The sequence below is a fragment of the Nicotiana tabacum genome, chromosome 2 (assembly GCF_000715075.1).
Source record: "Nicotiana tabacum cultivar K326 chromosome 2, ASM71507v2, whole genome shotgun sequence".
In the NCBI taxonomy this organism is placed as follows: domain Eukaryota; kingdom Viridiplantae; phylum Streptophyta; class Magnoliopsida; order Solanales; family Solanaceae; genus Nicotiana; species Nicotiana tabacum.
The window spans coordinates 5,796,372-5,818,780 of NC_134081.1; the positions used below are offsets into that span (position 1 = coordinate 5,796,372).

The 22,409-nt window shown below is 36.1% G+C and overlaps 2 protein-coding genes across 3 annotated transcripts; both read right to left on the reverse strand.

The window, feature by feature from the left end:
* Nucleotides 1–2,602: 2,602 nt before the first annotated feature.
* LOC107791148 (protein CHUP1, chloroplastic-like) lies at nt 2,603–5,907 on the reverse strand. The gene is made up of 2 exons (XM_016613160.2): nt 4,921–5,907; nt 2,603–3,109 (listed from the first exon to the last, which is right to left on the reverse strand). Exons 1-2 carry the CDS (start codon nt 5,758–5,760, stop codon nt 2,627–2,629), a joined length of 1,323 nt encoding a protein of 440 aa, XP_016468646.1. The 5' UTR covers nt 5,761–5,907; the 3' UTR covers nt 2,603–2,626.
* Nucleotides 5,908–8,090: 2,183 nt separating this feature from the next.
* Nucleotides 8,091–12,616, reverse strand: LOC107791154 (uncharacterized). Of its 2 annotated transcripts, XM_016613166.2 has the most exons (7): nt 12,378–12,615; nt 11,669–11,736; nt 11,437–11,577; nt 10,756–10,797; nt 9,494–9,633; nt 8,773–8,874; nt 8,091–8,639 (listed from the first exon to the last, which is right to left on the reverse strand). In XM_016613166.2, exons 1-7 carry the CDS (start codon nt 12,452–12,454, stop codon nt 8,508–8,510), a joined length of 702 nt encoding a protein of 233 aa, XP_016468652.1. In that variant the 5' UTR covers nt 12,455–12,615; the 3' UTR covers nt 8,091–8,507. The 2 variants fall into 2 exon arrangements, with proteins under 2 accessions (XP_016468652.1, XP_075086283.1); XM_075230182.1 differs by lacking the exon at nt 10,756–10,797 and having other exon boundaries at nt 12,378–12,616.
* Between the last annotated feature and the right edge of the window lie 9,793 nt (nt 12,617–22,409).

Below are 22,409 nucleotides of genomic sequence, written 5' to 3' on the forward strand. Positions count from 1 at the left end.
CTCTTCTTTCACCTATTGGATCATAAATGCCTTCAACTTTATTTTTTGGCTTAAAAATACCCTTAAGACTAACAATTGACTTGTTTTTCCGTATTCAGATGCTTCAAGTGGAAAATTGTGTAAAGTTTTAGCTGCCATTACCAAAAATACTCTTCCCTTCTCCGAAGATCTAAACAAATTTTCCGTCTTCTGCCTCATTTTTCATATTCTTGTTTCTTGTAATTAGGATTGTTCATTTCCCCCAATCTTATTAGCCAGTGGCGGACGCACATGGTGTCAAGCGGGTTCAAATGAAATCACTTGAGTACTACTATTTTACGACTAAAGTTATGTACTTTTAATATTGAACCCGCTTGCATAAAATCCTGGATCCGCCACTGCTTATTAGAATATTCTGATTTCATAGATGGATAGATCTTAAACGTTTTTTTTTTTTACTGTAATTTCAAAAAAACTCAATTTCAACTTATATTGTGATATCAATATCTTCTAGACCTCAATTTTTGGTACGACTGCAGAAAGATCGATTGATCAACTTAATTCTTATCCACTTTACCGATGTTTCTTTATTGGATTTCCGCACTTACTAGGAGAATAGAATTTGAAAACAGTAAAGGGTCAAAATGTCCTTTAACCTGTTGAATTTGGCCAAAAAATAACCCTTCACCATAAATGCCCTCAACCTTATTTTTTGGAAATGTCCCTAATACTAACGTTTGACTTGTTGGCTAGGTGGGTTTTTATAAAAATACATGTGTCGCTTCTCTAATGGTCCACATCAAAGGTTAATTTTATTTAAATTTAACATGTCGTTAGCAGGGGTGTCAAACGGACGGGTCGGGTTGGATATGAACGAGTCGAAAACGGGTAATTTAAAAAACGGATAAATTATCCGACCTGACCAGTATTTGAGACGGATAAAAAATGGATTATCCGGCGTATAATATGACTATCCATATTATCCATGGCTTCTTGAATATGATCAATTTGAGGAGAATTATTAGTCTTCCAAACTTGAGCAACCACCAATTTGAGGCTTTACAAATGTAAAAGTTAAACGCATTAGTTATCCATTTAGTTAACTATTTTCTAAGTGGATAATATGGTTATTATCCATATTCGACCCGTTTTTAAAATTTTTATTATTCTAACTTATTTTTTAATGGATAATTTGGGTGTATAACTCTATTCTTTTAACCATTTTACAATTGCTCCGGTCATCCTCTTCACCTCGTAATTCGACATAAGTAGAGTTTGGAGAGATTGATGTATTGTGAAAGATTTAACCCAATTATTGGGCGAAAGGAGACTTGGGTCACAACCGATGCCTGCTCCTCATCCGTTGGATTTTTCTTTCTTGTTTAATTTTCTTCTTGTTGTATCTGCTCTGAATATTGAGGGTATCTAAATATTAATGGTCTACTGCTTCTTCTTTTTTACTCAACAGATACTAATTGGTATTTTCAAATTCTATTCTCCGAGTAAGTGCGAAAATCCAATAAAGAAGCAAGTGGCAAAGTGGATGAGAACTAAGTTGATCAAAGGAGGCACATATGGGTAAATTTAAGACAATCGATCTTTCTGCAGTAGTACCAAAAAAAAAAAGGCCTAGAAGATATTGATATCACAATATAAGTTGAAACTGAATTTTTTTGAAATTACAGTAAAGAAAAACGTTTAAGACCTATCCATCTATGAAATCAGAATATGCTATTAAGATTGGGGGAAGTGAACAATCCTAATTACAAGAAAAAGAATAGGAAAAAAAGAAATGAGGCAGAAGACGGAGAATTTGTTTAGATCTTCGGTGAAGGGAAGAGTATTTTTGGTAATTGCAGCTAAAACTTTACACAATTTTCCACTTGAAGCATCTGAATACGGAAAAACAAGTCAATTGTTAGTCTTAAGGGCATTTTTAAGCCAAAAACTAAGGCTGAAGGCATTTATGGCCCAATAGGTGGAAGGATGATATTTTTTATTAGTAGGGTAAGGGTATTTTTGACCCTTTTTCGATTTGAAAATACCAATTAGTATATGTTGAGTAAAAGAGAAGAAGCAATAGACCATCAATATTTAGGACCATCAATATTTAGGTACCCTCAATATTCCGAGAAGAGACAAGAAGAAGAAAATTAAACAAGAAAGAAAAATCCAATGGTTGAGGAGTAGCATCGGTTGTGACCCAAAGCTCCTTTCGCCAATACTTGGGTTAAAATTTTTCACAATACATCAATCTCTCCAAACTCCATTTATGTCGAATTACGAAGTGAAGAGGATGATCGAAGCAATTGTCAACAGGATGTGTAAAGGATGATTGGAGCAATTAGAAGAAAAAAGCTACTAGTTCGATCGAATGGGTTCCAAATGTCACTGAATAACATTGACTATTTGAATTACTGGGTTCGAGATTTAGTATATATATATATATATATATATATATATATATATAGTCTTAGTAAAAAGCTACTAGTTCGATCGAATCCGTAGCTTATATACTACCTCCGCCCCTAAGATCTCACAATGCATTTATAAAGTTTTGGCTCATTTTCATTAGTTAGGAGCTACATAAATCTAACCTCCAATATTGCAAGTAGACAAATCATGAATGAATGACAAATACACATAATTAGGCACTAGAACATGATTTTCTAGCAGGAATCATTAATTCCTCAGTACAATCAGAAACAGTCTGCCTTTTAAAGCAATTGGTTTCATGTTTCATTTTATCACTTCCCTCTACCCATTTCTTGAACTTCTGTATTAATTTTCTCCTTTTGGAATGATCATTTGAATGGCCTTCATTAATAGGGGAACTTAAGCAAGATTCATTGTGTCCCATTGATGAACTCCTCCTCATAATTAATTCATGTTTTGGTACAAATTCTGTTACAATTTCTGTATTTTCTTCTCCCAAATTCAATTCTTGATCATGGTTTTTCTCTTGTTCCATTTGTTCTTGATTCCTCCTCATTAATTCATGCCTTAAACATGCATTGCACCACCTTAAGTATATTAGTTCTTTGTCTTCAGTAGCTTTATCCTTCTGCAGTTGCTCAAGTTCATTTGCCAATTCTTTGTAATCTTCTACTGTTACCACTTCCACATCATTCTGCAAAACAAGGAACTTTTCAATAATGTATTCATAATCTCATGCGAAAAAATCAGAAATAGCTTGATTTACAATTGTTAATTAAAAATTAGTCATAATTTTTTTTTAAAAATAAAAATTTAGTCACTTTTTTCATGTAAAAATAAAATCTACAAAACACCCTTAAAAATCCGAAAAAATTCCAGCATAATATACTGGAGTTTGAATTTTTTACATACGAGATTTTAGCATAATGTGTTGGAATTTCAGAATGTGCTGGAGTTCCAACATAATATGCTGGAAGTTTATACGTATGTGCTCCATAATCCAACATATTATGCTGGAATTTTCCGTATTTCAACTATGATATTTTCGTCCAGATTTTATCTCTGCATAAAATAGTGATTATTTTTCAAGGACTTTACAAATTCTGGCTATTACCCGTCTAAAAATTGGCTAGCCAATGCTATTTTGACTAATCTCATGTATATAATATATAGGCCGGTTAATTTCACGGATGGTTATGCAACTATAGATTTATTGCACTAGGTTATAAAACTAATTTTTGTAATGAAAACATAACTTAACTATGTCGATATGTCACATAAAACAAGAAATGGCGGAAAAAATGCCAAGTGAGTAGATAATATGTAAGTTGAGTTATTTTTCTAAGAGATGCCAAGTGGATATTATGTAAAGTAAGTTGCTCACATGACTACACTTACACGACAATAATATATATGTGGCAGTCTACTTGCATTTTTCGAGACCAAATTCAGTATTTTTCAGACATATTTTTATGGGGGAAAAAAGCCAAATATAGCATTTTACTTTCATATATTGTCTGTATTTAATCTTTGTTATGTTATCGGGCCGAATTTATCCCTACTGTTATATTATCGGGCCAAATTTATCCCTACAATAAGCAAACTTTTAAAAATACCAATTGATTTGTTAAGTAATCCAAAATCTCCCAAATTCCTTTTATTTAAATTACTTGTTGTTCTTCTTGGTCCACTATTTTAATTAAAAAAATTACTATTGATGTGAATGCTAAAGTTACTAGACTATACAAATTATTTATAATTTTTTTTATTACCAATGCACTCATTTCTCTTTTTGTAATAAATAATAAATAAAATTGGTTTAAAATTTATTTATTTTTCAATCATATACACATCGTAGAATTTAGTGAGTATATTTATTGTATATTATATGCAGATGATCATCATGTATGTACATATATATTCAAATATATTTTATCATTATCTGGTTAGTATAGAGTTCGATCGACTAATTTAAGAGTGCAAAATGTATAGGCATTTAATTAAAGCAAAGTTTAATTAAACAATGTAAAGTCTCCGAGTAACTTCAACTTCAATCACTAATACTTGCAAAGTCTCCGTACATTTGGTGCAACGAATTAATTAAAATTGGGATGTTGTAAATACTTTTAGAATTTAGAAAAACTACCTAATTTAAAATTTTTAATTTACTATACTTTGTTTATTCGTTTGTATTATTTAATATTTTTTCTTTAATCCAAAAAGCAGGTAAATGCCAATATTATTTCAAAAATAGCGGACCAAGAAGAACAACAAGTGATTTAAATAAAATAAATTTAAATCAAAGTTGAATTAAACAATGTAAAGTTTTCGAGGAACTTCAACTTCAATACTTGCAAAGTCTCCGTACATTTGGTGCAACGAATTCATTAAAATTGGTTCATTTACATGTAGATATTACTTAAGTTATTTTTTTCGTTACAAAATTTAGTTTTATGAGTTTGGTTCAATAAACTATGAATAGGCTTATTGCAAAAAAAGGCTTACCTTGGATGGATTTGAATTCTTTCCCACTTCTAGCTTTCTATGTAGTCCAGTCTTCTCCTCTTGCAATTGCTCAATAGCCATTTTCAACTCTTCAATATGTAATTCCATTTTCTTGATAATATGATCTTTCATTTCTAGCCCTTGTTGATTTCTTGAAATTTCTGTTTCTTTAGCTTCAAGTTGAAAGTTCTGCTCCTTCAAAACAATTGAATGTTCTTTGATCTTCTTCAAAAGCTTCTTAACCTTTTTGTGAAGCAATTTATTTTCTGATTGTGACAAGTCAAGAAGTTCCATAATTCTCAAATATTCAATTACCATATTCTGAAATCTTTGGTTTTCTCCCTCCATTAGTGTTATTTCCTTATCAAAGAACTCAATTTTATTGATCTCTAATAACAACTTGTTTTGCATATCCATAAGTGCAATTTCTTGATCTTTTAAGTGAGTATATTGTTGAAACCTGGCCTCTAATTGATGTTCCCTCTCTTCAATATCATCCGTTCGCCTTCTTAAGCTTAGCAAATCTTCTTCAAATTTGCATTTATCTTGAAAATGAAAACTTTCTGCTGAATCTTTGTAAATGGTATGTGTAGAAGAATGATCATCTTCATATTCTGAATAATCAAGATTTTGATTAAGGCCAACTTCATCTCTTGAGATATCATGTTGATCAGTTATAATTTCTTGAGAATTTTCTTGATTTGTTGAATGTGTCAAAATTGAGCTTCTTTTTGTTGTGATTTTGGCAATAATATATCCAGCCAAAGTTATGGCTATAGGAATTCCAGCTTTGAGAAATACTGGCTTTATCATTTCCACCTTTGTGCTATTGCTTTCCATGTTTTGAATTGGAATTCTATTGATGAATTCAAAAAAATTTCAAAGGCAAGAATTGAAATGGAATATCGAGATTTTATTAGTGGAGTTTTTGGTAGGTTGTAACATTGTGAAGAAATGGTGTTTATAACAATATAAAGCTATGTTTAGATTCTTTACCTATGTGTTTGCTTTAAGCTATCTTTTGTCAAGTAAAATAGTGATTTTCTTTGCTTTTTGACCACTCAATAGTCCCTTAAACCACTTACATCTCTCCTTCATTGTGCTTTTGTGGGAATCTAATTCCTTTAAGGCTATGATATTTAACATTTTCTAGCACGTGATTATATATGCAATAGCATGTTGATTTAGTGTTAAATTTTTTGGCTATATTTTTAAATGTTTGTACTTTTTCAATTGGTTTTTTTTTTTCCCGACTACTTTTCTTCTCCAACTTTGGTTCAATGTGTAAACGCGTGTACATTTTTGTAATGAAAGTAAATGGAGGGGCAACCTTTTCCTTATTATCTCCACTTTCTAAGATTGTATTGGAAGTAGTAGGGCAAAATGAGTGGCTTTTGTTTTTTCAGTAGCAAAAATTGATACTCACTCCGGTCCACACTCAGTGATTTTTTTGGTTGTTTTCAAACAGATTAAGAAATTCATCTTTTAATATTAATTAGTAATAAAATTAAACATATTAACCTTTACTATTTATTCACATATTTGACAAGAATGGATTGCTCTAGTGGTAAGCACCCTTCACTTTCAACCAAGAGGTTGTGAGTTCGATTCACCCCAAGAGCAAGGTTGGGAGTTCTTGGAGGGAGGGAGCCGAGGGTCTATCGGAAACAACCTCTCTATCCAGGGTAGGGGTAAGGTCTGCGTACAAACTACCCTCCCAGACCCCACTAGTGAGATTATACTGGGATGTTGTTGTTGTATTTATTCACATAAACACTCCTAACACATACTCCAACACTATTTATTCCAAGGACAGTGTAGGAAAAAAAGAAATAATTCATTTTGAAATCTGAAAAAATCACTTATTTTGAACCATAAAAAAAAATAAAAAAATTACTTATTGTAGACCAGAGAGTATTAACTTGTCATAGCATTTGGGGGAATGAATAAATTCTGTCTTTCCAATCAACATGTTTTTTGGGAAGCAAATTAAGTGGCAGACGTGCTGGCTCAACATGGGAAATCAAAAACAATCTTTGGCTTGGAACCTTTGGGACTTTTCATCTTTACATGCTTTGTTTAAATTTCACAAAGACTTTATCGGAATTGTTCCGATAAGATCAATTCTCGTTTGTAATAATATATTCCCTCTGTTCACTTTTACTTGACACGTTTTGATTTTTTACGCCCCTTAAAAAATAATAAATAAAGTGCATATTTTACCATGATACCCATATTAATTGATGCATATTCTATTGGATTTGAGAAAATAATTTGAAATGAGTAATAAATACCGTGGGTATAACATGAAATTTTTTTTATCATTCTTTTGATATGTGTAAAATGACAAGTAAAAATAAAAATCTATTTTTAGTATACTCTAAAATAAAATAATATATGCCAACTAAACTCCTTTTACTTTTACTTTTGCCAAGTAAAAGTGAACGGAGAGAGTATACTCTAAACTCCTTTACTGCTTTTAATAATATATGCATCTTTCAGCCCAAAAAAAAAAAAAAATCGTACGAAATGCTGATTTAATTCAACTAGTGAATTTCGAATACCATATAATCAAAAGAAAAACTTGTTATAACATACTTTCCCTTGTTACATAACAAATACGAGTTTTAAAAGATTTAAAATATTATAGCTTTCCTGGAAAAAAGGTTACCTAGAGAAGTGATAAGCGTTGAAATATTACATGAAATGAAATTTTTCTTAATTGCAAATCGGCAAAAAATTGTTTTATAATTGTTAGTCAAATTCACTTGTTTATCTGGGTACGTTGTCATACCGTGCCAATTTCCCTTTAATTGTTTAGCTCGCAGACTCAACAATTTAGGTTACAGCCCAAAATTCTTTTAACGACCCGATACTAACAAAATTTAGACCTGATTTTATTTATTTATGATTTTATTCACCATAAAGCAATTACACATCATAAATTCATAATATGGAGAATATAATAATTGTAAGATTTCATGAGAAGAATGGAATGAAGATCTTTGTTACATTTACTTAAACATGACAAATGTTAAATGACAAAAAAAGGATTGAAAGATGAATATATTGCTTGATTAATAGCAGTAAGCTATAGTAAATCTTGTCTGATACAGATAAAGCTGTTTGATGATATTTGAAGGAATGTTCCACAATCACATACTAAGAAGTAAGAACAGAAGGCAACATTTTTAAGTGAAAGTAGACAGTCACTATGTGACTTCCGAAAGACAGAAATCAAACAGAAATTCAGGACGATTCCCATAAAAAAAAAAATTAAAAAAAAAAAGAAGACGAAGAAGAAGAAGACAGAAGTCAATGTGTTGAATGTTGATTCAGTGCAATGGCAGTCATAAACATTGAACCAATAATTAACAAACAACAATACTAGAAGATTCACATATTCTTCACCCCATCCCTACTGTTCTATTTCCTTTTCCTGTCATTTTCCCTTTAGTACCAGACGAACAGCGTCTCCTATTGCTTCAAACAAATTTCCAGAACGATGCTATAGTAAAGCTTATTCGACATGGATAAAGATATTTGAGGATCTTTCACCAAAATAAGAAACAGGAAGAGAGAAAGAGTTAGCGGCCTACAAGTTTCCAAGCTTTATGCATGATTTCATCGTCTATGTAAGGGCGCAACGACCACATGCTGGAGTAGCTTTCCAGTTGTCCAGAAGATGAAGTAAGGTTAAGCGAAGAAACTATCTTTTCCTGTTACAGGAAAAATGCTTGGCTAAAGTCAGTAACCACCTAATGTCCTGATCATGTATGAATATATCCACTACCATAGACAGGCAACTAACTCTATTAACATGAATATCTTGGAACGGAAAAGGATTATTACCTGCATTGTGTAGTCATGTTTCAACATGCCGTATAATATTGCCATCATTGTTGCGATATCAATGACTTCATGTTTCAAAACATCAACAGGCAGCCCTTCCTCCTACATAGGCATATTATTAAAAATCAATAAAATTAAACAGTCATAAGGGAAACATATAAGGTTCTACGTCAGCCTAAAAAACATGATTGACTTAGATATTCAGAAACACCACTGCCATGTACTGTGATATTCTAGCAATCTAATGCAAAATGATATTTGGTTATGGTAATCCTAAGAATAGGCTGAATAGCAGAAGTAATAATGTGAACTTCATAACTCAGTAATATGACTAAGTTAACTTGATTTTAGTTTCTTTTTCTTTATTGGAACTTCTTCAACAAAAAAAATGAAAGGATTTATCTGGATTTCCAATATCAACTTCTTGCATTCTATTTTCTTAAGTTCATTCCAGAATAAAGAAAACTATTGATGTGTAATCCCACCTTTTTTTTAACAACTATTTCATAGAATACTCTTGATCAAGTCTCAAACATTCATCATGTAAACCAAATAAAACAACAGAATAGAGAAACAATATCTACTTTTAGGTATTTCCCAACAGAATGATTAGTGATTCAGTTCTAAGTGAAGGGGTAGCTAATAATGATTAGTGGTTTAGTTTTAATAATACATATTAAAAGCTCAAACATGCAAGTGGCTAAAGAAAAAAGGAACTTACTTCATAATTAGAGGTTTCCAACGAATCTGTACCAGTGTCAACATTTCTTTCCCCCATTTGAGCCAAACTACAATTCATCACTTGCACTACAGCTTCCGCGTCCTTTAAAAGGCAGGCAAGTTCATCAACTACACATTTTGCTGCAATTAAATATGAGCATTTTGTAATCTAAACTCCAACTCCAATTGAAAAATTCAGATAACTGTTTCACTTAACATAAAAGCTGTAACGAAAAGTAGGACATTCAACTATGCAGGGTAAAGCTAAATGAAAAAACCAATAGTAGCGTCGAATAAGCTCAAGTAAAACTTCAATTAACACTCATTCTGAATGTAGCACATCTTGGTTATTCAAGTAGTGTTACTCTGTTCACACTCTTATATACAGTTCTGGATATAAAATCGTACATTGCACCATATGTGTTCCAGATCAAGAGACTTAATTAAATTTTGTAAGTTGAATTAACCTTTTCACCCCTACGGTATTGTTAATCTTAACTCGAACCAACGTGTGTCTATGTTGCTCAAACTGTACCTTTTTACCCCTACGGTGTTGTTAATCTTAACTCGAACCAACGTGTGTCTATGTTGCTCAAACTAGGAGGGGATATCAGATCCTGGGGCATATCTAGAGATCGGATCCTTCATAATCTAAATTTTAAGATTCGGGGATACAGTTCCAGGTACGGATACGGGTGCGGAGATTTAGCTAATAATAATTCAAAATTCTAAAAATAAATCAATAAAAATATCCTAAATTATGAGAAATATTCTGTGGAAAATTTATAGGTTGTGGATTGAAGCCAATAATTCAATCTTTCATTTTGGGAATTTCTTAAGTTGTAGGCACTAGGCACTAACAAGCAACAACTAAAATTCAATCTTTCATTTTTCATTTTTCCTTAAATTTGTCCATGGATTGTGGTCAAAGTACCCGATCTAGATTGACCACACCAGGTACGAATCCCCCACCCTTACCAGTACTAGTGTCGTATCGATACGGGTGACAACTAAAATTCAATCTTTCATTTTTCCTCAAATTTGTCCATGGATTGTGGTCAAAGTACCCGATCTAAATTGACCACACCAGGTACGAATCCCCCACCCTTACCAGTACTAGTGTCGTATCGACACGGGTGAGGCGGCTAAAATGAAGAGTGCGTGCAACATAGACGTGTGTGGTGTGTGGCAATGAAGAAGGTGTCACTTAACATACTTAAAGATGATATGCAAAAAATTATTAATTCAGGGCACATGAAATACCTTTGTTTATGTGATCCTGAAGTCCAAGATGGCATGTATGTACTTCTGTGCAGAAGCACAATCCATGTTATGAAGGTAAATAACACCAAAAAATCTAGTAAAAAATTTGGAAACAAAAAGGAGAAATTCGACTGGTCAAGATGTACACAAGAAAATTAAGGGAAGGCAGCAACAACAACAAAAATCAAAATCAAAAAAAGATCAATTTGTCACTCCTCTTTTTAATTTATAGATATATCAAAAATTAGTAACAAGATATTTCAATAGCCTACTATATAGAAAGGTTATTAGCGGAACAGAATTATACAACCTAAACTCCCTCAGCGACAAAGAAATGACAATATCATCATACATAAGTAGCACGTACAGTCAAACCTCTCTATAACAGCGACAAAGAAATGACATTTTTGGCAGTCATAGTAAGTGTTACTATAGATAACATATTTTATAACATAACATGAAAGATTGGTTCCAAAGAAAATTTGGCCGTGATAGTGAAATGATGTTATAGAGGATGGTTGTTATAGAGAGGTTTGACTGTATACACAATATGTATCAATGCAAAAAAACTCAATCATTGTAAAAACAAGAGAGAAAATGAACGACCTCATATAATTCCTTCACATTAACTATTTCTTTTTTCGGCTGCAGGTATAGATTCCAGATATGTAAAACACTTACACTTGGACATATTTTGTAGAGTGTCATGAGCATTCAAACATCCAGCTTCTACGTAGGAGGAAAGCCTCTTGGTTTCATTCTCTCTAATAATGCGCTCAACCAATCCGGAATTCTTTTCAATTGGTGGACGTCGCATATACTCTGACAAAAGCAGGCAAACAAGCAAGGTTCACTAAAGAGCATTTATGTATTCTTACAGTAGATTCACACAAATGGATGCTACAACACTTACCGAGTCCTTGCTGAAAACCAACTAGCAATCTACTTCCCACTTCCGCTAATTCATCAATTTTTGTAATCCTGAAATAGAGAAAACGAACCTAAGTTGCACAACAAAGCAGAAATAGCTCGATAATCAGCAATGGGAACCAAAGTTTCAACACTAGGTGAATTCTTACTATATGCCTAAACTTTGATGAACATAATAGTACTAGTGCTTGTCCTAAAAAGTTACAAAAAATTTATTTTGCAAAAAACGTTTGCAATTTTATTTAAAAAAATGTGAAATTTTTTTGGACAAAATACAAAATTGGCTGGTCGGCCAAAAATAATTACATCCCGCTAGCCAAAAAGTATATAAAATATGTATAACATACATAGATACAAAAAATATATATTTTGTCGGCTATTATTTAGGAGCAACAAAAAATATACATTTCACAAACTTTTTAACCACTTTCTTAATCTCAGTAAAAAGGAAAAGAAAAAAAAACTATGGCTTAACTTCAAGAAAATTCTCCAGAAATATCAGTTATTTTTTTATACAGAAATTTCTATTTGGCCATCTATTGATTAACGAACTATATTTACTTTTTAAAGGGTGTACAATGAAATACAGTAATTCTTGTTTGCTTGTAAAATAAATTTAAATGAAGAGGGAAATGTAAGGACAACTATGAGAAAGCATAAGTTTTTCAAGGTAGGCAGAGTTGGGAATAAACCTAATCATAAACTCTGAGAAAGTTTGGAAGATCTTCTCTTTAGCTTTATCCAACGAACCATTGTCTTGTATTTCCATGCTAGGAGAAACGAAAAACCTTTTGTTCTTCTAATTCAAGATGCCTAACAATTATAGAGGAGCAAAATCCAATTTACACAGGGAGGATCAATGAGTGAAGAAGAGAACAAATAGGGTGGCGTTCGTATTGTTGCTAATGAGGGCCAAGAAGGTAAATTGAGGAACGAGGAGTTCATTTTATATATATATATATATATATATATATATATATATATATATATATATATATAAACGTATCGAACAGAAAAAATAAAAAAATGACGTTGCATATTTTATCCGAGGTGGATACTGACATCAACCCATTGGGAGACACGTCAAAAGGGTTTAATATGTTTCAACTGTACATGTTAATCGGGCCGAGCCAGCCCAATGACAGCCCGGTCAGTTCGGGTCAGCCCGGTACACTAGGGGGTGGGACGGGTTGGGGAGGGTTTGGGGGAAGCCGGACGGGAACGAACATATTTTGGTAACCAGTGCCCCGGAACCCAGTTAGCCCGGTTACCCACTACAGGGTTTTTACTGGGCTACAACCCGATCCAGCCCGATTGCCGTTAAAATTTTTTATTTTTATTTTAAAATTTTTTGACCGTTGCCAACGGTCAAAGTCAAAAATGACAGTTGGGCAACAACCATTTTTTTACAAATTTGGCTATTTTTGCCTATCCCTTAAGAAAATAGCCCTCCACCCTTAATAATTGATAAATTACAATTTTAACCTTTTAAAAATTATAAATAGCCCCTCTTCTTCTTCATTTTTTCTCACAATTTGCTCTCTTACTACTCTAATTCTCTCTCAATTCTCTCTTGATAATATTGCTTATTGCTTTTAAATTCTCAATTACTTATTATTTCAAGTTTCATCAAATATTTACTTTAGTCACTACAAAATTATAATTATCAAATATCAAGTATTCAAGTGAAGTGTGGTATCAATATTCAATATTTCAATATCATCAAATATCAACTGAAGTGTGATATCAAATTTAGTGCGGCATCCGAAATCCCGGTACACTTGTTCCATATCTTTCTCTTCTTTGGTGTATTGTCATGACCCGAAATTCCCACCTTCAGGATCGTGATGGTGCCTAACATTTCACTTGCTAGGCAAGCCAATGTTAGAATAATTTTTACCATTTTTTTTAAAACAAATTAAATTAAACAGTAGTTCATTACTGAAATAAAGTGCGGAAGACCATAACAAACGAACCATCCAAATACATCCCCGAATCTGGTGTCACAAGTGCACGAGCTACTAGAATAATGCAAATAAGGCTCTAAATAAAATAAAGCTGTCTGAAAGAAAGCACACAGTTAAAATAAAGTAGAAGGGGACTTTAGAACTGCGGATGTTGTGCAGTTATACCTCAAGTCTCCTCTGGGTAGCTGAAATCCGAGCAAGTCTATGGTACGCCGCTGGGACCAACTCCAAAATCTGCACAAGAAGTGCAGAGTGTAGTATGAGTACAACCGACCCCATGTACTATGTAAGTGCCGAGCCTAACCTCGACGAAGTATTGACGAGGCTAAGGTATGCCACTTACATTAACTTGTACGCAATAATAGTAATAACAATAATAATAGAAATAAAACAGGTAACTCATTTCAACAGTTGAAGCCAACTCGGCAGTCATAACCAATTATTATTTCAATCAATTTCCGTTGCGGCGTGCAACCCGCTCCAACAAATATAATTCTTTAATAAATTTTCGTTGCGGCATGCAATTCGCTCCAACAATATAAATTTAAAATATAATATATTGCGGTGTGCAACCCGATCCCTCAATATATTCCTTTTCATTTCTGTTGCGGTGTGCAACCCGCTCCAATAATATAATTTAATAACTCTTAAATATAATAAAAATACTCCCATAAATACCACATTCAGTAAGAAATTATTAGGCAACAAGGCACACAATATTTATAAATTATTTAGAAAACAAGTAATGGCAAGTAGCAATTAATTATAAAAATCAAGGAGAAAATAGGCAATTTCATATTTAATATGCTAAATGTCAAGTAGCAATTAAGACAAATAAATCAAATAAGTACGTAACAATTATTGCATGAATTCAAGAATTAATATTTGACAATGAATATGAGAGAAACAATTATTATAACAATTAATTCGTGTCTTAAAACAATTTATGATTTTTTAATAATTATGCAAACAATTAATTTGACGACGTATAGACACTCGTCACCTCGCCTATACGTCATTACACATGAAATTCACTTAACAAATAATTTAAGGGTTCTATTCTCTCAAGTCAAGGTTAACCACGATACTTACCTCGCTTTGCAACAAAATTCAAGATTTCAATAAACCTTTGCCTAGCGAATTCGTATCCGAAATCTTCAAATCTAGTCATATACAATTCAATATACTCAATACAAATCGTAGGAATTGATTCCATATGAATTTACTAATTTTCCGGACTCACGTATCGAATCCCGAAAAAATTCAAGAAATTCGAACACCCGTTCCGATACAAGTTCAACTATACAAAAATTATCGAATTCCGATGTCAAATGGACCTTCAAATCCTAAATTTTCTTTTTGAATAGTTGTACAAAAAATCCAATTTCTTCCATCTAAATCCAAAATAATGATGAATATAGACATGGATTTATGAGATATTATCAATATATAATAAGGAACACTTACCCAGTCCGAAGTCGTGAAAAATTCCTTCAAATCGCTAAAAATCCGAGGTTTTAAAACTCAAACAAAAATGGCGAAATGACTGATTTTCGATCCCTTATGTTTCTGTCAATTTTCGCTTCTGCGGCGTCGCTTTTGCAATGACAGATGCGCATGCGCGCTGCTTTCCGCTTCTGCGAATGAAATGTCAGCTTCTGCGGACTCGCAGAGGCGTCCAGCTTTCCGCTTCTGCGGCTTCTTGCCCAGCTCCTCTGCTTCTGCGATGGACTTCACGCTTCTGCGGCGCGGCTTCTGCGGCCAAGGCTTCGCAGAAGCGAAGGCACCAGAAGCAGCAAAATTCCAGATTTTGCTTAAGTCCAATTTTTTATCCAATTTCGATCCGAATCACACTCGGGGTACTCAGGACCCTGTCCGAATATACCAACAAGTCCCATAACATAATACGGACTTACTCGAGGTATCAAATCACGTCAAACAACGTCAAAATTACAATTCACAACTCGATTCGGACGTTTGAGTTTCAAACTCTTCAATTTGCAAAACTCGTACCAAAACATATTAAACGAATTTGGAATGACTTCAGATTTGGCACACAAGTCATAAATGACATAATGGAGCTATTCCAATTTTTGGAATCTCAATCTGAGTCTGATATCAATAAAGTCAAATCCGTGGTCAAACTTTGGAAACCTTTAGCTTTTCAAACTTCAAATTTCCAATAAATGGCGATAACTCAAGCTAGGGACCTCAAATTTAAATTTCGGGCATATGCCCAAGTCCCAAATCACGATACAGACCTACCAACACTATCAAAATACTGATCCGGGTCTGTTTGCTCAAAGTGTTGACTAAAGTCAACTCACTTGAGTTTTAAAGTTCTATTTCACATTTTAATCCATTTTTCACATAAAAAATTTTCGAAAAATTATACGGACTGTGCACGTAAGTCGAGAAATGATGAATAGTTCTATTTGAGGTTTCAGAACACAGAAATAATTATTAAATTTAAAGATGACCTTTTGGGTCATCACATTCTCCACCTCTAAAACAAACGTTCGTCCTCGAACGGAATTAGAAAAGTACCTGAGCTGGTGAAAAGGTATGGATATTTACTCCGCATGTCCGACTCATACTCCTAGGTAGTTGTCTTAATTGATTGACCTCTCCATTGCACCCGAACTGAAGGATAACTCTTAGTCCTCAACTGTTGGACCTGCCGGACCTGCCGGGCTAGAATAGCTACCGGCTCCTTTTCATAAGTCAATTCCTTGTCCAATTAGACTGAGCTGAAATCTAACACATGGGACGGATCACCATGATATTTTTGGAGCATAGACACATGGAACACCGGATGAACCGCTGATAAACTAGGCGGTAATGCAAGCCTGTAGGCTATTTCGCCTACCCTTTCAAAAATTTCAAAGGGTCCTATATATCTAGGGCTCAACTTGCCCTTCTTTCCGAACCTCATTATACCTTTCATAGGTGAAACCCGGAGCATTACTCTTTCTCCAACCATGAATGCAATATCACAAACTTTACGGTCGGCATAACTCTTTTGCCTAGACCGAGCTGTGCGAAGTCGATCCTGAATAATTTTGACCTTATCCAAGGCATCCTGTACCAAATCGGTACCCAACAACCGAGCCTCTCCGAGTTCAAACCAGCCAACGGGCAAACAACACCATCTCCCGTATAATGCTTCATATGGAGTCATCTAAATGCTAGACTGATAGCTGTTATTATATGCAAACTCCGCAAGTGGCAAGAACTGATCCCAAGAATCTCCAAAGTCTATAACATAAGCGCGAAGCATATCTTCCAATATTTGAATAGTGCGCTCTGACTGTACGTCTGTCTAAGGATGAAATGATGTACTCAACTCAACTCGCGTCCCTAACTCACGTTGTACAACCCTCCAGAATTGCGAAGTGAACTGCGTACCTCGATCAGAAATGATAGACACGGGCACACCGTGAAGGCGGACAATCTCGCGGAGGTAAATCTCCGCTAACCGTTCTGAAGAATAGGTAACTGCTACTGGAATGAAATGTGCTGACTTGGTCAACCTGTCCACAATGACCCAAACTGTGTCGAATTTTCTCTGAGTCCGTGGGAGCCCAACAACAAAATCCATAGTGATACTCTCCCACTTCCACTCAAGAATTTCTAACTTCTGAAGCAAACCACCAGGTCTCTGAAGCTCATACTTGACTTGTTGACAATTTAGACACCGATCTACATATGGCACTATATCCTTTTTCATTCTCCTCCACCAATAATGTTGCCGCAAATTTTGATACATTTTGGCGGCACCTGGATGAATAAAATACCGGGAACTGTGGGTTTCTTCAAGAATTAATTCACGAAACCCATCCACATTAGGCACACAAATATGACCCTGCATCCACAGAACTCCATCTTTACCCACAACAACCTGTTTGGCACCACCGTGCCCTACCGTGTCCTTAAGGACAAGTAAATTAGGATCATCATATTGTCGCTCTCTGATACGCTTATATAAAGAAGACCGAGCGACTATGCAAGCTAGAACCCGACTGGGTTCTGAAACATCTAATCTCACGAACTGATTAGCCAAAGTCTGAACATCTGCAGCTAACAGTTTCTCACCAATCGAAATATACGCAAGGCTACTCATACTCACAACCTTCCTACTCAAAGTATCGGCCACCACATTAGCCTTTCCGGGGTGATACAAAATGGTGATATCATAGTCTTTCAATAGCTCCAACCATCTTCTCTGCCTCAAATTGAGATCTTTTTGTTTGAATAGATACTGAAGGCTATGATGATCAGTAAATATCTCACATGAGACACCGTAAAGGTAATGCCTCAAAATCTTCAGTGCGTGAACAATGACTGCCAATTCTAAGTCATGAACATGATAATTCTTCTCGTGAACTTTCAACTGCCGCGACACATATGCAATCACCCTGCCATACTGCATCAATACTGCACCAAGCCCAATGCGAGATGTATCACAATACACCGTATAAGATCCTGAACCTGTGGGTAATACCAATACTGGCGTCGTAGTCAAAGCAGTCTTGAGCTTCTGAAAGCTCAACTCACACTCGTCTGACCATCTGAATGGGGCACCCTTCTGGGTTAATTTGGTCAATGGAGATGCTATAGATGAAAATCCCTCCACAAACCGACGATAATAACCTGCCAGACCCAGGAAACTTCGGAGCTCTGTAGCTGAAGTAGGTCTAGGCCAATTCTGAACTGCCTCAATCTTCTTAGGATCCACTTTTATGCCTTCTGCCGATACAACATGCCCCAAAAAGGCAACTGAGTCCAACCAAAATTCGTATTTTGAAAATTTGGAATATAACTGGTTATTCTTTAAAGTCTGAATCACAATCCGAAGATGATGCCCATGTTCATCTCGACTACTGGAGTAAATCAAGATATTATCAATGAATACCACCACAAACGAATCCAAATAGGGCTTGAATACCTGGTTCATCAAATCTATAAATGTCGCTGGGGCATTTGTCAGCCCAAATGATATCACTAGGAATTCGTAATGCCCATACCGAGTCCGAAAAGCTATCTTAGGGACATCAGATGCCCTAATCTTCAACTGATGGTAACCAGACCTCAAATCGATCTTTGAAAACACCTTGGCACCCTGAAGCTGATTGAATAAGTCATCAATTCTTGGCAACGGATACTAGTTCTTGATAGTGACCTTGTTTAACTGCCGATAATCTATACACATTCTCATCAACACACCTTTCTTCTTCACGAACAACACGGGCGCACCCCAGGGCAAGACACTAGGTCTAATGAAGCCCTTATCAAGTAGTTCTTGTAATTGTTCTTTTAATTCCTTCAACTTTAGCGGGGCCATAAGGTATGGTGGAATAGAAATGGGCTGGGTGCTCGAAGCCAAATCGATACAGAAGTCAATATCTCTGTCGTGTGGCATCCCCGATAGATCTGCAGGAAATACATTTGGAAATTCATGGACAACTGGAACTGAATCCATAGAAGGAACTTCTGCGATGGGATCGCGAATATAAGCCAAATAAGCTAGACACCCCTTATCGATCATACGCTGAGCTTTCACATAAGAGATAACCTTGCTGATAGAATGGCCAAGAGTCCCTTTCCACTCTAGTGAGGTAACCCTGGCATGGCTACTATCACCGTTTTGGCGTGACAATCCAATATTGCATGATAAGGTGACAACCAATCCATACCTAAGATAACATCAAAATCTACCATGTCAAGAAGTAGAAGATCCACGCTAGTCTCAAGACTCCCTATAGTAACCACAGATGAATGATAGACATGATTTATGACAATAGAATCTCCCATCGGTGTGGACACATACACAGAAGCACTCAGAGAATCACGAGGCACAACCAAATATGAAGCAAAATAGGAGGACACATAGGAATAAGTAGATCATGGATCAAATAGAACTGAAGCATCTCTATGGAAAACTGGAATAATACCTGTGATCACGGCATCAGATAACTCGGCCTCAGGCCTAGCTGGACAAGCATAAAATCGGGGCTGAACCCCACCACTCTGAACTGCGTCTCTGGGACGGCCTCTAACTGCTAGCCTCTACCTCTAACTGCCTGACCTCCACCTCTAATGGCGCGACCTTCACCTCTAGCTGCCTGACCCCTGCCCCTAGCTGGCTGAGCAGGCGGTGAAGCAACCGGTACCGGTATGATGGTACGAGAATCCTGCCGAGATATGTTACTCGACAACCTAGGGCAATACCTCCTGATATGACCAATGTTCCCGCACTCATAACACCCATCCTGCTGGTGTGGCTGCTGAAGCTGACCCGAACAGGCCGGATAACTGCTGTAGTGACTCTGGAGTAAATGTGCGCTGATAGGAGCTGAATGTGCGCTTGATGCTGGCTACCAGAGTAAGGCATAATAGGACCGTGACTCTCTGAAGCACCGTGAGATGCCTGAAGTGCTGAATGAAATGGTCTGGGAGGATGACCCCTACCAAAATTACCCTTGCCTCCAGACGAGGCACCACTGAACCATCCGAACTGACGAGGCCTCTTATCGGACCCCTGCCATCTCTCATGTGCAAGAACTATCTCGATCCTCCTAGCAACATTAGCAGCCGCCTGAAAGGAAATCTCACTTCCGGTCTCCTTGGCCATCTGAAGCTTGATAGGGTGAGTGAGTCCATCAATAAACCTCCTCACTCTCTCTCCCTCAGTAGGTAGTAAAAGGAGAGCATGCCGGGCTAAATCCACAAAACGGGCCTCATACTGAGTAACAGTCATACTGCCCTGCTGTAGACGCTCAAATTGCCTGCAGTAATCCTCTCTCAATGTGATAGGGAGGAACTTCTCTATAAATAGTCGTAAGAACTGCTCCCAGGTCAATGCAGGCGATCCAACTAGTCTGGTTAATATATAATCTCTCCATCACCTCTTGGCAGAATCCGTCATCTGAAATACAGCAAAATCAACCCCATTGGTCTCAATTATACTCATGTTCCACAATACCTCATGGCAGCGGTCAAGATAATCCTATGGGTCCTCAGAAGGTGTACCACTGAAGTGAACTGGGAAGAGCTTAGTAAACTTGTCCAACCTCAATAAAGCCTCAGAAGACATGGCGGGCCTATCATCGACCTGCGCCGCAACAACTGGCAAAACTACCCCAACTGGCGGGGCTGCTGGAGCCTGATACTGGGGGGCCATCTGTTCCGTAGCGGGAGTAATGGGACTTTGTGCTCCTCCCCCGCCTGTGAGATAGCTGGTGCCACTGGAAATGTACCATTTTGGGCCACGCCCTCCATAAAACTCACCAAACGAACTAGAGCGTCCTGAAGCACTGGAGTAGCTATGAATCCTTCCGGAACCTGAACTGGTCCAATAGGTACAGTCTAAATTGGAATCTCCTCCTGAAGATCCACCTGAGGTTCTACAACAGGTGCTGCTGCTCGAGCTCTATACTAAGCTCTACCTCTGCCTCTACCTCGACCTCTAGTGCGATCTCGGCCTCGACCTCTACCCCTGGCCATAGTTGCCACCGGGGGCTCTGGACCTTGTCCGTCGGTAGATGTATTATGCGTTTTTGCCATTTGCGAGAGAATTAGGATAGAATGGTTCAATCATCAATGATAGAATAAAATCACATGGCAGAATAAGAAAGAGGTGATATTTTTCCTAAACTTCATAGCCTTTGAAAGATAAGTACAGGCGTCTCCGTACCGATCCTTCAGACTCTACTAAGTTTGTTAGTGACTCGTGAGACCTAAGTAACCTAGGGCTCTGATACCAACTTGTCACGACCCAAAATTCCCACCTTCAGGACCGTGGTGGCGCCTAACATTTCACTTGCTAGGCAAGCCAATGTTAGAATAATTTTTACTATTTTTTTAAAAACAAATTAAATTAAACAGAAGTTTATTACAGAAATAAAGTGCGGAAGACCATAACAAATGAACCATCCAAATACATACTCGAAACTGGTGTCACAAGTGCACGAGCTACTAGAATAATGAAAACAAGGGTCTGAATAAAATTAAGCTGTCTGAAAGAAAGCACACAGCTAAAATAAAGTAGAAGGGGACTTCAAAACTGTGATGACCCAAAGGGTCATCTTATGTTTTAGAACTCGAATCTGCACTATTAAGCCTTAACAATATCATTTTTACCCTCCTCGATTTGCATGCGTAGTCCAGGCATATTTCCGGAAAGCTTTTATGTTGAAAACTAATAAAAATAAGAAATTTTGCCTTAAAACTTGATTTTAGTTGATTTCATTCAATGTTTTTGGTAAACGGGCCAGAATCTATATTTTGACGGTCTCGGTGGGTCCGTATCGCATTATGAAACCTGGGCGTATGCCCGGAATCAAATTCGGAGGTCCCTAGCTCAAGTTATGAATTTTTGATGAAAGTTAAAAGTCTGAAAATTAATTATTTCTAAGAAATGATTGATGTTTGGCATTGTGATTACCGGGTCTGTATTTTGGTTACGGAGCTCGGTACAAGTTCATTATGATATTTAAGACTTGTCTGTGAAATTTGGTGAGAAACGGAGTTGATTTGACGTGATTCAGACGTCCAGTTGAGAAAATAAAAATTTTAAAGTGTTCTTAAGAATTTCATTTGATTTGGTACTAAGTTCATAGTTCTAGGTGTTATTTTGGCGATTTGATCGGTTCAGCAAGTTCGTATGATGTTTTTAGACTTGTGTTCATGTTTGGTTTGGAGCCCCGAGGGATCGGGTGAGTTTCGGATAGGCCACAGGATGTTTTGGACTTAGAA